At 39.0% G+C, this 16504-nt stretch overlaps 1 protein-coding gene across 3 annotated transcripts in view; it reads left to right on the forward strand.

Moving 5' to 3' along the window:
* Positions 1-6115: 6115 nt before the first annotated feature.
* PDE4DIP (phosphodiesterase 4D interacting protein) overlaps positions 6116-16504 on the forward strand; it is a 232141-nt gene continuing 221752 nt past the window's right edge. For all 3 annotated transcript variants that reach the window (XM_032249574.1, XM_032249576.1, XM_032249575.1), the window contains exon 1: positions 6116-6681. In XM_032249574.1, coding sequence (XP_032105465.1) covers positions 6449-6681 — 233 coding nt within the window. In that variant the 5' untranslated portion in view covers positions 6116-6448. The remainder of the gene's footprint in view (positions 6682-16504) is intronic.

A 16504-nucleotide genomic window follows, 5' to 3' on the forward strand; every position in this document is an offset into this window, starting at 1 on the left:
ATATCTATTAAAAAGGCCAGCACAAACACCACATCCTGGCAAGAATGCAGAGCAATCGAAACTCATATTCATTAATGGTAGGAATGCAAAAATGGTAGCCACATTGGAAGACAGGTATTTCTTACAAAACAAACATAGTCTTACTTTACCATCCAGCAATTGGCCTCCTTGGTATTTTCCCAGAGTTGAAATCTTACATTCACATAAAACCCTGCACATGAATGTTTATGGTAGCTTTTCTCATAATTACCAAAATTTGAAAGCAACCAAGATGTCTTTCAGTAGGTAAATGGAAAAACAAACTGTGACACATCTATAGAATGGAATTGTATAAAGCACTAATAAGAAATGAGCTATCAAACCATGCAAAGACATGGAGGTACTTTAAATGCATATTACTAAGCAAAAGAAGCCCATCTGAAAAGGCAACATATGGTATGATTCTGACTACATGACATTATGCAATAGGTAAAACAGTGAAATTAGGATCAGTGGTTGTCAGGTGTTGGAAAGAGGGAGGGATGAATATGTGGAGCACAGAGGATTTATATGACCATGAAACTACTCTATTGGATACTATAATTGTGAACACACTCCGTTTTACATTTGTCAAAATCCATAGAATGTACAACAAGAGTGAACCTGAATGTAAACTGTGGACCTTGGATGATAATGTGTGTCAGTGCAGGTTCATTGATTGTATAAATGTACACTCTGGATTTTGATAGTGGAGGGGGCTGCATGTGTCTTGGGAGCAAGATGTATGTATGAAACCTCTATCATCTGCTCAATTTTGTCCTGAACCTAAAACTGCTTTAAAAAAATAAAGTCTACTTTTTAAAATGTCAATTTCAAGTCTCTTACAGCTAACCAAACAAAATGATATTATCAGAACCTAGTGCAATATTTGGAACAATTCAGATTCATAGTTGTTTCCAAACTCATACCGGAAACTCAGTGTCACAGGTACACAAAAAGGGAATGTTTTAGTGTTCGCCTATCTAGTTTGACAATCATTGTATGCCAATTATCTGAGCATGTGACCTATAACCATAATGTCAACTGAGATAAATGTTTACTGTGAGGAGGTTAATTAGAATACTGTGTTTGATATGTGGCAGGTGGGGGTTGTAAATCACCTATACAAGTCTCCTCTCTCAGAAAAGGACACTTGAGATCTTGGTGCTTCATTACGAAAGTTAGAAAGCTACAGGTTGGCAGATTCAGTTTCTAGTGACTATGGTTTAGTGAGCTTATTGGTTTTGATTTCTCACTAGGATAATAAGAATCTATTAATTTCCATTTCTTTTTTGAATCCCTCTTTTTTTTTTTTTCTGGCACTAAAGAGCTGATTTGAGTGTGGGCTCTGTTTATTGTATAATTTTCACTCTTCTATGTGGACGTTTCAAGCCCATGCCTCCGTGACTCATGCCACTGTCTAGTGCTGTGGAACTGCTTAGGCCTATCAAACCTGCCTCGCAATCAAGATTTCTTTCTTTGTTTCAACTTAAGAATTCTCTTCAGCAAATATCTGAATTGAAACTGCTTCTAATATTTCTGAGAGATAATGGTCTTTTGTTCTACTTGGGGTTTGCTGAACTTCTGGCATCTGAGAGGTCAATGTGTTTTATCAGTTTTAGAAAATTCTTGAGCCTTGTCTCCTCAAATACTGCTCATCTCTCTTCCAGGGACTGTAATTAGTCATTTATTAGACATTTTTTACTGTGTTTCTGAGGTCTGTTATGTTCTTTTCCTTTTTCTCTGTCCTTCGGTTTGGATATTTTCTGTAGACCTGTCTTCCAGTTCATGAATCCTGACTTCTGCTGTAGTCAAACTGCTGTTAAGCACACCCAAAGAGTTCTTATTTCCAGTTATTGAAATTTTTGGTTTTAGAATATTTGTCCAGTTTTTTTTACAGAGTCCATTTCTATACTGAAGTAAATTACCCATCTTTCATCTTTGTCCATCCTTTCTTCTATTTTCTTAAAACTATTAATTATAGTAATTTAAAGTCCTGGCCAATTCTAACATCTAGATCTGTTTCTATTAACATTTTTCTCTTTGTGTTTAGTCATTTGGATTTGATCTTTTGCATGGCTCATAGTTATTTTATATTGGATCCCAGACATTGTATAAGAAAAAATTGTAGACTCTGGATAATGTTATCTACCCCCAAAGAGTTTTCACTTTCTACTTCTGGAAAGCAGAAAGAATAGTGGCAGATAACTTTGATTTTGTAAGGCTTGATTTTATGCTTTGTTAGGTCTGTTTTATTTCAGTATTATATTGCCCTTACTCCAAGGATGTGCTGAGATCTCAACTGAAAGCCCTGGGTATCTATGTATCTTATCAAGGCTTCAAGTCTACCTTCTGTTAAATGCTGAACTCTTCATTTACCTCATTAAACTCTAAACTGCTGTTTTCAGATTTTTATTTTTATCTTTTTTGGCATTTTGCTTTGTGCATGCTGAGTATAGGAACTTAGGTCACTAACATGACAGCAATTTCCATAGCTTATTGAACTCCTTCTCTGTAATTCTCCCCTCTTGGAGTTTGCTCTCAATTGGAGGCACTTTGGTATTCCTCAACTTTGGACTTTGATATGATTAGGCTTTGTGTTCCCACCCAAATCTTATGTTGAATTGTAATTCCTACTGTTGGGGGAGGGACCTGGTATTAGGTGATTGGATCATGGGAGTGGATTTCCTCCATGCTGTTCTCATAATAGTGAGAGTGAGTTCTCATGAGATCTGATGGCTTAAAAGTGTGTGGCAGTTCCCCCCTTGCTCTCTCTCTTTCCTGCCCTGCCATGGTAAAATGTGCTTGCTTCCCCTTCAACTTGCACCATGCTTGTAAGTTTCCTGAGGCCTCCCAGTCATACCTCCAGTTAAACCTGAAGAACTGTGAGTCAGTTAAATCTCTTCATAAATTATCCAGTCTCAGGTAGTTATTTATGGTAGTATGAGAACAAACTAATACAGCCTTTTATTCCTCAGCCCAGAAAAACTGCTGTATTTTTTTTTTTGCTTTTATTATCTTGCACTTAGGTTTGAGCAGTCCCTCAAGAGAAATATTCCAGGGTGAACACTGAGTTCACCTCATGTGTCTTCTCTCCAGGATCATAACTTTAAGTTCTGCCTGCTTTAGATACTCTTCAATGTCTCCAAAGAATTATAGATATAGATATATAGATACTCCTAGGCTTATGATGGAGTTATATCTCAGTAAACATATTCTAAGTTGAAAATAAGCCTATTCTAAGTTGAAAATAAGTCAGAAATAAGTCTATTCTGAGTTGAAAATAAGTCAAAAATGCACTTAATACACCTAACCTACCAAACATCATAGCTCAGCTTATCCTATTTTAAATGTGCTCAGAACACTTATGTTAGCCTACAGTTGGGCAAAATTATTTAATGCAAAGCATATTTTATAATAAAGTATTGATTATGGAATTTGTTAAATACTGTACTAAAAATGAAAAATAGAGTGGTTGTATGTGTATTCGAAGTACAGTTCCTACTGAATATTTATCACTTTCACACCATCATAAGGTCAAAAAAATTTACATCAAACTCTTGTAAGTTGGGGACTATCTATATATGTACACAGTCATGCATCACTTACAGGGATACATCCTGAGAAATGCATCATTAGGCAATTTTGTTGTTAAATGAACATTCAGAATATATTTACACAAACCTAGATGGTGTGGCCTATTACACACCTAGCCTATTGCCGCTCAGGCACAAACCTGTACAGCATGGTACTGTACTAAATATTGTGGGTAATTTTAACCCAATGATAGGTATTTGTATATCTAAACATGGAAAAGGTAGAGCAAAAATATGATATTATAATCTTATGTGACCACCAGTTGTATATGCATTCTGTCATTGATCAAAACTTTGTTATTCAGTGCATGACTATATAAACATATAAATATGTAAATTTATGTATATATATAATATGTAAATATTTGTATGTATTTTATTCCAGTTTTCCCCCTGAAGTGGGAGGTTTAGTTTGATATATACTACTCCATCTTGGCTGGAGTTGGAGGTCTCAGTACTTCATAGCTTTTGGGTTTGCAGTTACTTCACTGAACTGTTTATCTGCCACACTACAAAAGATGGCATATTCTCTTTAAGTGATGGAGCCCTATTCCTTTTAATCTATGCATTGGATAAAATCTGCTACATGTCTATGCACAAGACCAAAGTCTGAGTCTCTAAAATCTAAGGCTATAATCAAAACTAAGGAGTTTATAAATCTAGAGTCATATCATGGTGATTCCTCTTCAGCCTGCATTTGGGTAAACCGCATGAACCCAAGAGTGTAGCTCTACCATTCAGGGACATTGTGTATGGTTCTGCATGCTTCAGCGGGTCAGGTGATGTTTATATAGGTTAACTGGTGGAATGGGACCCTTTAGTGTAGTGCGATGTGTTGGCCTTGATGCTACAAGTTTGTTGTTGTCGTTGTTGTTAATATATCTGAATTCCTTTGTTGAGAGAAAAAACTAGGGCTAGGGGCAACTGATCTGGCATTGCCTACCTTTGCCTGACATGAAATTCACCAGGACCTCTGGGAGAATGCCTTTAGTTAAGCAATAGGATTAGAAGCCTGATAGCAGAAAATTAGGAGGTAAAGAATGATTGAGAAGTCAGAAAGTGTAGACATCAAATGAATACAATATATTTAAACAAATTGGATGTGAAGGGAAGTGAGAGATATGGTGACAGGTAGAGAGGGAAGGATTTCATTTTAGGGATGAAGAAATTTAAGCATGTTTGTAGGCTGGAGATGAAGCTAATGGAAAAAGGAGAGGAAGAAGATACAAAAACAAGAAGAGATAATTAAGAATTTTCTGGTAGAGGTGGTTAGATAAAGAGCCTATATAAGACAGATTGGACAAAGATAAGGAGAAGTAAAGATAAAGGTTAAGTTAGGAGACTTAAAGAATGGGCCAGGCGCAGTGGCTCACGCCTGTAATCCCAGAACGTTGAGAGTCCAAGGTGGGTAGGTCACCTGAGGTCAACAGTTTGAGACCACCCTGGTCAACATGGCAAAACCCCATCTCTACTAAAAATGTGAAAATTGGCCAGGCATGGTGGCAGGTACCTGTAATCCCAGCTACTTGGGAGGTTGAGGCAGGAGAATCGCTTGAACCCAGGAGGCAGAGGTTGCAGTGAGCCGAGATCATGCCACTGCACTCCAGACTAGGTGACAGAGTGAGACTCCCTCTCAAAAATAAATAAATAAATAAAATAAAAATAAAAGAAAGAATGATGAGATACCTGAAAATTCCATTTTCTGGAGACAGCTGGAACTATGAAAGGTAAGACCATTTAAAAATATAGCAAAGAAGTAGAATTAATGACTGGATGAAATGATTGAGAGAGAAATAAGTCTGTGACAACTTCCAGGTTTGGGGATTGAGCAATTGGGTAGATAGGGTGGGGTTAAAGCACAGAACTGAACAACAGATTTGGAAGGAAGGATGAGTTGGGATTAAATCAGTTTTGTTCACATTGAGTCAATTAACAATAATAGCTTTTGCCTATGAATCTTGAGATCCACAGTGCCCAAGTACAAAGTTAAACCTCGATCCCCCTCCCCTGCTGGCTTTACGCTATGTGCAATAGTGTTGCAGAAGCCTTTTGCTTTGCTGGATGCAAAAGCAAACTATTCTCTGTTCTTCAAAGACATATGTAAGATATAAGAAATGAATTTTCAGAGTGAATATTTAATGGATAATTTATTTAACCTATAATCTTAAAAAAAATGGTTAAAACACTTTCTTGGTTTATGGTGGATACCAAGCTATATAGGCTTTGCTGTGAACTTTGTGTAATCGGACAGTCTCAACTGAAAGGAAAATTTAGGCTGCTCAGGAGAAAGTTTTTACAATTGAAAAACTAAAGGAAAAATTGAAAGGAAAATATTTTGGGAAAGAGAGAGAAACGGAGTGGAGGGAAAGGGGCTAGTTGACAACCTGCAGTAGTGATTCTGGGGAACTAATAGAGGAAAAACTGGATAAATTTTAAAAGGATGACTGATGTGGGGCTTGGGAGGAGGATGAAATCGGGGAAAATATTGAGAGAGACAGAAAGAAAAAGAGAAACTTCTTTGAGGTTGGAAGTAGAGGGAAGGTAACATTGGAACGGATAGAAAGGAAGAAACGGAGTGGGATCTGGGAATGTGGCAGTGGGTGGAGAGAGAATGGGGAGACGACAGAGGATGAAGGGCAGCTGAGCGTGTCTGCGGGAGAGGGACCAAAGGAATCTGGGCGGAGCAGGTGGCAGAGGCAGCTGCGGAGGAGGCCCGGGGAACTGACGGGGATGCTCAGCCGGGCCCAGAGGATGCGCCCCGGCAGTCCCGGAAGGCTCTAGCGAAACAAGCAGGGACCGTAGCTAGGACGTGGGTGGTCAGGCCCGGGAAATCCATGAAGGGGACCTACAGGGGGTCCTGCTGCCGCCGCCGATGCGACGACGTTGGCTGCTGCTGTCGTTCCCGCCGGGCTCACCGCGCGCCTTACCGGTCCGGGGAAGCGGCGCGAGCCCCTCCGCCCCCACGGCAGCCCCCGAGCCGGGAAAGACGGCGCCCGGTGCCAGCCGGGAGCTGGGCAGCAGCGGCTGAGGAGGAAGAAGCAGCCGCAGCGGCCGCACCCTGGATGAGGTGAGAGCCTGGCCAGCTCCGGCGGCTGGAGCCCGGGGGGCTGAGGACCGCGATGGGGGTGGCCCCGCGCGGCGCGCTGGGCAGGAGGACCGCGCCCAGGGCTGGGCCCGGGGCTGGAGACCCGACGCGGGAGAGGGTTGGCGCCGAGTGGCTGCTGCTTGGAGAAGGGTAGGGAAGGGGCAGTGTTGAAGGTGTGCCCCTGGAGAGGTTGAAGCTTGGGAAGCTCGGTCTCTATCTAAGAGCCTTGCTTGAGGCGTAGGCACTGCTGTGTTGGTGGAGGTGAGATTGCAGGCTGCGTCTGTTAGGTTGGGCCGAAGGAGAGAGGAACACGGGACTCAGAAGGCTGTACCAGGATGGAAGCATCAGAGACCATCATGGAAGATGAGGGATCGGGAAGGGCGGCAGACGAAAGCACGCGCTGCCTTCTCTTACACCTCTTCTTTTTAGGGGTATTTCTCTTCGGTACAGATCGCAGGGTAGGGCTGGTGGCGATTCCCTCTTCCTAGGCTACCTCTCTTTCCCTGCAGAGCTGGAGTCATGCCTGATTGCTGGATGAGGCTGTGCACGACAAGCTCCTAAATTCAATCCTTTCCTTTGCTTTGGCCTGGAAGACCGAACAGATCAGGCTGTTTTCTTCATGCAGCAGCAGTAGGATAAAATTTGTCACACATACGACTTTAGGAGAAGAGATAGACTGTGCTGCAGCCTTTTTAGAAATAAACATGTCCACATCACAGCATTTTTAGCTTTTTATTTCATGGGAAGGTAGTACTCATAAATCAAACTACTAGGCAATAGTGGTTCCGGTCTGAGCTAACTGAAGCCTATAAAAAGTTACTTTATTTCTCTAGGCCTCAGTTAGTTTCCTATGCATAAAAGTGGAATTTGGATTAAAAGAGCACTAAATATAAAACTAAATAATCATTGGATCTGTATTCTATGTTCAGGATAGCTATATTTGGGAACTATGAAATTTAGCGTATTCACCGACACTTAATTTTATTTTTTCATAACACTATCCACTGTTTTATGTCAGAAAACATAGCGATGTTCAGTAAACAGTGCATAAATTACATGTCTTCTAAGAAACCCATAATAGATTACTGCACCTAAGAAATAATTAAACAAAAAGTATTCATTGTTTGATTTTTTATAAGGTGAAAATTTTATTACTTAATACAAATTACTTTTATAGGCATAATTGCTTTTTTAAAAATGTATATCTATGGGATGTTAATTATTTTATAAAATACTTCAAAATTTTATTTAAAGCTTGGAACAAAAAAATTAACCTGAATGTGTGTTTATAAGTCCAAGACTCCTTAATCACTTACATACACTGGGTGAATTCTTTTCACCTGGAAAGAAGCATTTATCCTGCAGAATTTAAAATAATGACTCCTTATCACAAAAGTATGATTTTTTTCACTACCGTTGGTTAAAAAAAGTTTGTAGGGTTAGAATTCGATCCTCTAAATTGTGGTTTAATTGTGAAAATAGACAGCAAACGTTCATGGTTTCCTTCATAGTTACTCATCTGACAAACCACATCTACGTTCATCTTTGTTGATGTAATGATAAGTCTTGAAATGTTTTCTAAACATTTCACAATTCCCAAATGAAACAGTTGCGGCAATTGACTGAGGTTAGTGCTACTTCACCCTTCATTTAAAAATCAATTCCTCAGTTTAGCATACTTTAAAAAATATAGCAACTTTAGTTGCTATATATATATATATAGCAATATATATATATATAGTGTTAGAGGTTTAATGAGTGTTAGAGTATCACAGGTTATAGTTGGGGAGTGGTGTCTTTGGTATGATTCTCTCTCAATCAACTGAAAACCATAAGAAAGGAGCTCTGCACATTATTCAAATTCAATTTAGTTCAGTGTTATTTATTGAGCAATGAGGGTGGAGGCCAGCACAAACTGGATACAAAACTACCCTCAGATAGCTCAGAATCTATAGTTCTATAACATGCTTCAGTAACTGGAGTATGGAATAAGTGCTATAGCAGAAAGGTGAGCTGTGGACCTCTCTCTCTCTCTGTGTGTGTGTGTCTGTCTGTCTGTCTCTCTCTCTCTAAGGAAAGCTGAGTTCCCCTAACAGGCCACATAAGGTGGCATTATCTTGGAAAATATGTCAAAATCTTGTCTTTAACTTGTTAAGTCTGTTTCTTTTATTTTTTAGAGATGGAGTCTCACTGTGTTGCCTAGGCTGGAGTGCAGCGATTCTATCAATCATAGCTCCCTGCAGCCTCCAACTCCTGGGTTTAAGGGATCCTCTTGCCTTGGCCTCCCAAGTAGCTGAGACCACAGTTGTGCAGCACCATTTCTGGCTACTTTTAAAAAATTATTTTGTGCAAATACAGAGTCTTGTGATATTGCCCAGGCTGGTCTCAAACTCCTGACTTCAAGCAATCCTCCCATCCCACCCCACTCCACCCCGCTCCTGAAGGGCTGAGACTATAGGAATGAGCCACTGCACCCAGCCAAGTCTGTTTGTTAAACTGATAAATCACAGGACTACTATATAAATGCAGAATAACAAATGATTAATTTATGATGACAATTTTAACATCTTCGATAACTAGATTCTCTTTTGTGATCGCAGCAAAGTATCTCTTGGTATATGTGCCATATTTGAGAGCCAAATGACAGCCAAAAGGTTGTTTTTGAAACTTGAATCTAGAGCAAGAGGAATTAATTAGTGGATTCTAAATTTAAAATAATTTGATAGCTTCAAACAGAGTATCAAGGTGTACACATGGGTTCTTTCTTTCCTGGACAGTAAGTGTCCCCTGATGATTATCTTCCCTTCTTAGTACACCCTTTCTTTCTGCCTCTGATATGCTAATATTCTCAGTCAGGTTATAGTCTGGTTTGGAGATCCTTGTGACTGTTTCAAGTGTCTACATTTATTCTCTAGATCAGTTTGTCTTCATTGTAAAGTTTAAATTCTAAGTGGCAAGCTTATTTTCTTTAAGAAAAAATTATAATGGGGGTAGGGAGGTGAGGCTGGGGGACCATATTACAGCCCCTACATGATGGTAATATAAACCAGGTGGTCACTCACACCTCTATATGGTGCTAAAAGGCAGATGAGACGTGGCGAGGTGGCACACGCCTGTTAATCCTAGCACTTTGTGAGGCCAAGGTGAGTTAATTACTCGAGGTCAGGAGTTTGAGATCAGTCTGGTCAACATGGTGAAACTACGTTTCTACTGAAAATATAAAAAGTAAGCTGGTTGTGGGGGGTGGGGGGGGGCGCCAGTAATCCCAGCTACTCAGGAGGCTGAAACAGGAGGGTCACTTCAACCAGGGAGGCGGAGGTTGCAGTGAGCCAGATCATGCCACTGCACTCCAGCCTGGGTGACAGAGTGAGACTCCATCTAAAAATAAAATAAAATTAAAAAAAAAATTAAAAAGGCAGACGATCAGAGAGGGCTTTACACAGGAGGTGAATTTTTGTCTGGCGTGACAAGATAACAAAGCCAGGTTGAGCGGGAAGCAAATTTGCCAGAAGGACACAAGCAAATTTATGAAGCTAGGAAGATAGCTTATTGAAGGGCATCCCATGCTGTCGTAAAATTTTCTGTGAGGATTTAATTCAAAGTCGATCCTTTTTCAAGTATGTAAGTATTTCAAAAGATAAATTAAGTGAATTGTCAGCTGTTGGCCATCTGCCTCAATGTGTGCTTTTGAAGCCCAGCAGATTACACATTCTATGCAGATGGATAGCCTGAAATCTGCAGACAACTGTCAGTGGACAATGACTTCAGAGAAGATTCAGTAAGTCTCTGATATGAAACTTCCACTACCGTAAGATGCTTGTCTAGTCATCTCTTTGTTGTTGCTGTTTTACAGCTTTATTGAGATATAACTGACATACAATAAACTGGGCAAATTTAAAGTGTGCAATTTGAAAAGTTTCAATCTATGTATATACCTGTGAAATCATCACCACAATCAAGATGATGAACTTAACCATCATCCCAAAAAGTTTCCCTCTACCCTTTTGTAATTCCTTCTTCCTGCCCCTCTGCTTTTGTCATTATATGTTACTTTGCATTTCCTAGAATTTCATATAAATGGAATGAAACAGTATCTACTCTTTGTTGTTTTCTGGCTTCTTTCATTCAGCATAATTATTTTGAAACTTATCTATGCTGTTGTGGGTATCAGTAGTTCTTTTTTTTTTTTTTTTTTTTTTTTTTGAGACGGAGTTTCGCTCTTGTTACCCACGCTGGAGTGCAATGGCGCGATCTCGGCTCACCGCAACCTCCGCCTCCCGGGTTCAGGCAATTCTCCTGCCCCAGCCTCCTGAGTCGCTGGGATTACAGGCATGCGCCACCATGCCCAGCTAATTTTTTGTATTTTTAGTAGAGACGGGGTTTCACCATATTGACCAGGATGGTCTCGATCTCTTGACCTCGTGATCCACCCACCTCGGCCTCCCACAGTGCTGGGATTACAGGCTTGAGCCACCGCGCCCGGCCAGTAGTTCATTTTTTTTTTTTTGTTGCTGAGTAATATTTCATTGTATGAATGTGCTACACTTTATTAATTTACCATTCATTGGGTTGTTTTGAGTTTTATGGCTATAACAAATAAAGCTGCTGTAATTATTTGTGCACATGTCTGTCATTTATCTTGGGCACATTTCTCAGGGTATATAACACTAGCTTTTAAAGAAACTGCCAAACTGTTTTCCAAAGGGGCTGTACCTTTTATATTCCCACTAGCAATGTGTGAAGGTTCTCATTTCTCCATTGCCTTCCCAATACTTGTTACTGTACATCTTTTATATTATAGTCATTTTAGTGGGTGTGAAATGGTATCTTGTTATGGTTTTTTGATTTAAATATCCCTAATGATTAATGATATTGAGCTTTTTTTTCATGTGCTTGATTATTATCTACATTTTTTTGGTTGAAGCATCTGTTGAAATCTTGCCCATTTTCCATTGAGTTGTTCGGTTTCGTTGAGTTCATTGGGTTTGTTTCATATTCTAAATATGAGCTTTCTTATATGTGTTCTTTGCAAATATTTTCTCCCACTGTGCAGATTGTCTTTCCATTTTAGTAACACTGTCTTTTGAAGACCAGACATTTTAAAAATTTGGCGACAGTAAACAAACATTGTCAATTTTTTCTTTCATGGTTTTGCTTTTAATGTCATATTTAAGAAATCATTGCCTAATCCAGATTACAAAAATATTCTGTTCTTTCTAGAAGTTTTATAATTTTGCATTTTTATATTTAGGCCTGTGATCCATTTTGAGTTAACTTTTGGATATCAAGGTTCTTTTTTTGCTTGTCGACGTACAATTGTTCTAACACTGTTTGTTACAAGCACTATCGTTTCTCCATTTAATTGTCTTAACACCTTCGTTGAAAGCAATTGACCATCTATGTAATTGTCTGTATCTGGGTTTCTATTTTGTTTGACTGATTTATTTAACTACCTTTTTTTTTTAATTCATCATTTTTTGAGACAAAGTCTAACCCTGTCGCCCAGGCTGGAGTGCAGTGGTGCAATCTTGGCTCACTGCAACCTTCGCCTCCTGGGTTCAAGCAATTCTCCTGCCTAAGCCTCCCTTATCTATCTTTAGACCAATACCATACTGACTTGCTTACAGTAGCTTTACCTGTCTTGAAATCATGTAGTCAAATTCTTCGACTTTGTTCTCCTCAATCAAAGTTGTTTTCATTGTGCTAGGTTCTTGGCATTTCCACGTACATTTCAGAATTCACTTGTAAATGTTGACAAAAAGTCAGTGGGATATTTGATTGAGGTCGCATTGAGTCTATAGATCAACTTATAGAGAATTGACATCTTAACAATATTGGGTCTTCTGATGCATGAACATGACATATTATTTCATTTATTTTGGTTAGTGGTTCTCCATTAAGGGCAATTGTGCATCACAAGGGACATTTGACAGTATTTAGACACAAACAACTAGAGCATCAGAGTCCCTTGGCTGTACTCACAGTCTTGTGCTTACAGTCTATGATCCCATTCTTCCAGGAGGTTTGCTCCCAGAACTGGTGATATAAAGAAGGAAAGCAGCAGTATGAGCACTTTGAGGGCTAAGCAATGGGATAATATCTTTCTAAGGGAGCAATTAAATAAACTTCATTTGGCCTTTAATGGATATGAGTTTCAAGTGGCTTCCTGGCCCTTCTTCTGTTGGCCCCTTTGCTAATATGTGAAGACTTCCTTTATGCTCAATCTAATTCAGCTACCATGGGCCACATCACCAGTGCTCATTGTGTTCTATAAATCCTAATGTTTTCATTAATCTGAAGGGAAGAAGCAGTATACGCGAGAGGACTTTCTTATAAACTCAGTTGGAAAGTGTCTTGAAATTTGTCTTTTTATTTTTTTAATGATGCTACTGGCTTTGTCAGCAACGTTTTTATTTTTATTATTTATTTATTTATTATTTATTTTGAGATGGAGTTTTGCTCTTGTTGCCAAGGCTGGAGTGCAGTGGCACGATCTTGACTCACTATAACCCCCTCCTCCCAGGTTCAAGCCATTCTCCTGCCTCAGCCTCCCAAGTAGCTGGGATTACAGGCATGCACCACCATGCCCAGCTAATTTTGTATTTTAAGTAGAGACAGGGTTTCGCCATGTTGGACAGGCTGGTTTCAAACTCCTGACCTCAAGTGATCCACCTGCCTTGGCCTCCCAAAGTGCTGGGATTATAGGTGTGAGCCACCGTGCTCGGCCAAAATTTGTCTTTTTAAAAACATCTGTGTCTTTTTTAATGCTATAACATTCTTACACGTATCTTTGATTAAATCTCCAGCTTATTATAATGATATCTAAATTCTAAAGAGCCAATTCTAGTTATACGAGTATGACCTTAAAGTAAGGGAATACAATTTTGATTTGTCTGTTATTTTGTCAGAGTTAAGCATTTAAAACAGTAAGGTAGATCTCAGAGCCACCACTGTTAAAAATAAGTGAATGAATAAATAAATAAATAAAGTAGAAAGAAGAGACAAAGACCCAACCCTTTCAAAATGAAAAATGAATTTTAAATGTAAGGTTATATGCCTATTACCTAATGCTGAGACCACCATTGCATAAATGAATAAATAGAACTGAGTAAACTTCTTCCCTCACAGATTTACCAGTTTAACCATTTTAAGTGCACAGCTCAGAAGTTGCATTAAGTACATTCATATTACTATGCAACAAATACCACCATCCATCTCCAGAATTTTCTCTTCTTCCCAAATTGAAACTATATCCATTAAATAATAGCCACTCATTCTCCCTCCCCCACCTTCTGGTAACCACTATTTTACTTTCTGTCTCCATGAATTTGACTACTCTATCTACTTCATATAAGTGGAATCATGTATTTGTCCTTTTGTGTTCAGCTTATTTCACTTGGCATCATCTCTTTTAGGGTCATCCGTGTTGTAGCATGTGTTGTAATTACATATACTTTTGTATGTGAGATAGAGTCTTACTCTATCACCCAGGCTAGAGTGCAGTGGCACAATCATGGCTCACTGAAGCTTTGACCTCCTGGGTTCAACTGATCCTCCCACCTCTGTCTCCCAAATAGCTGGTATTACGGGCAATTTTTTTTTTTGATATTTTTTTGTAGAGATGGGGTCTCACTTTGTTGCCCAGGCATATAATTATGTACCTTTTAAAAGACCAAATAATATTCCATTGTATGCTTATACAACATTTTATTAATACATTCATCTATTGATGGAAATTTCAGTTGTTTCTATCTTTTGCCACTGTGAATAATGCTGCAAAAGATATGGATGTACAAATGTCTGTTTGTGTCCCTGCTTGCAATTCTTTTGGGTATATACTCAGAAGAGGGATTGCTACATACAGGCATTGATCGACTTACGACCTATGCAACTTACGACAATTCGACTTTACGACCACAATCGCTAGCCACGACTGCTCCGCGTCTGGCAGCGCAAACGTTGCCCAGCTGGGCGTACGACAGCGCGGACCAGCTTCCGGCAGCACTACCATCTCCGCGTGCATACAGCCTACTCAACTTACGACCAAATCATGTTACGACCGTTCTGTTGGAACCAATCGTGATCGTAAGTCGAGCACTAGCTGTATATGGTAATTCTATGTTTAATTTTCTTAGAACTACCATACTGTTCTCTACAGCAGCTGCACCATTTTACATTCCCACCAATGGTGTACAAGCGTTTCAGTTTCCCCATATCTTCATGAACACTATTATTTTCTGTTTTTGTTTTTTAAAATAATTCCCATCCTAATGGTTATAAAGTGAAATGTCATTGTGGGTTTGATTTGCATTTCCTTACTGTTTAGTGATGTAAAAGTTATTTTTAAGGTTTCATATTTACTGACATAGTTACCATTTCCAGGATTCTTCATTCGTTTGTTTAATTCTACATTTTCATCTGGTATCACTTTCCTTCTGCCTGAAAGAATTTCTTTAATTTTTCTTATTCTTGTGCAGATTTGCTGGTGGGAAAATTCTTTTAGCTTTTGTATGTGAAAAAGTCCTTATTTCACCTTCATGTTTGAAAGATATTCTTGCTGGTTATCAGGACTGACAACATACTTTCTGGGGCTCAATGCAAAATGAAAATGTAGAGCCCTCCATTCAAACATTATTAAGAATTTCAAATTATCAACAACAGAGTATTAAACCAAGCACAGTCCTTCTGAGTGCAAAGCCCTGTGTGACTACACAGGTTGTACACACAAGAAACCCACTCTGCTGGTTATAGAATTCCAGGTGGCTGCTCTGTTTTTTTTCCTTTAGTTCTTTGAAGATATTGCTCTGTTGTTTAATTTTCAAGTTCTGCTCTCATCTTATCCATGTTCCTCTCTATATAATGGGTTTTTTCTCCTGAATACTTAGACATTTTTCTGTTTATCACCGATCTTAAGTAATTTGATTAAAATGTCCCTGGGTGTGGTTATTTTCATGTTTCTTGTGCTTTGGGTTTGTTAAGCTTACTGGATCTATGTGTTTACCATTTTCATTACAGTTGGACAATTTTCAGCCATTATCTTTTCAAAAATGTGTGTTGCCCCTTATAAGTCCTTTACTTTGGGGACTTCAATTACATATATATGTATGTTAGATCATTTAAATTGTTCCCATTGATCACTGATGCTGTGTTCACTTTTTGTCTTCCTTCTCTTCGTGTTTTATTTTTGGATCATTTTTATTGCTATGTCTTTAAGTTCACTAACTTTTTTCCCTACATTGTCTAATCTGTTGTTAATTCCATCCAGTGTATTCTTCATCTCAGATACTGTCTTTTTCATCTCTAGAAGTTTGTAACTTTCGTGCATTAATTTTTCTTTTCTTTCTTTTTTTTTTTTTTTTTTTTTTTTGAGATGGAGTTTCAGTCTTATCACCCAGACGAGAGTGAAATGGAGTGATCTTGGCTCACTGCAATCTGCAGTCTCTGCCTTCTGGGTACAAGCAATTCTTCTGTGTCAGACTCCTGAGTAGCTGGGATTACAGGCACCCACCACCATGCCCAGCTAATTTTTGTATTCTTAACAGACGGGGTTTCACCATGTTGGCCAGGCTGATCTCGAACTCCTGACCTCAGGTGATCTGCCTGCCTCGGACTCCCAAAGTGCTGGGATTACAGGAGTGAGCCGCTGTGCCTGGCCTATGTATTAATATTTAACTTCATTTAATCAATCTTTGTTCTACTTTCTTGAACATTTGAAATACTATAATACAATTCAAACATTTGTTTTGTTCTGAGTATGTTTCTAGTGATTGATTTTTCTCTTCATTTTGAGTACTGTTTCCTGCTT

This window comes from Sapajus apella, unplaced genomic scaffold (genome assembly GCF_009761245.1).
Source record: "Sapajus apella isolate SASKATOON/1434 unplaced genomic scaffold, GSC_monkey_1.0 scaffold69, whole genome shotgun sequence".
Classification (NCBI taxonomy): Eukaryota; Metazoa; Chordata; class Mammalia; order Primates; family Cebidae; genus Sapajus; species Sapajus apella.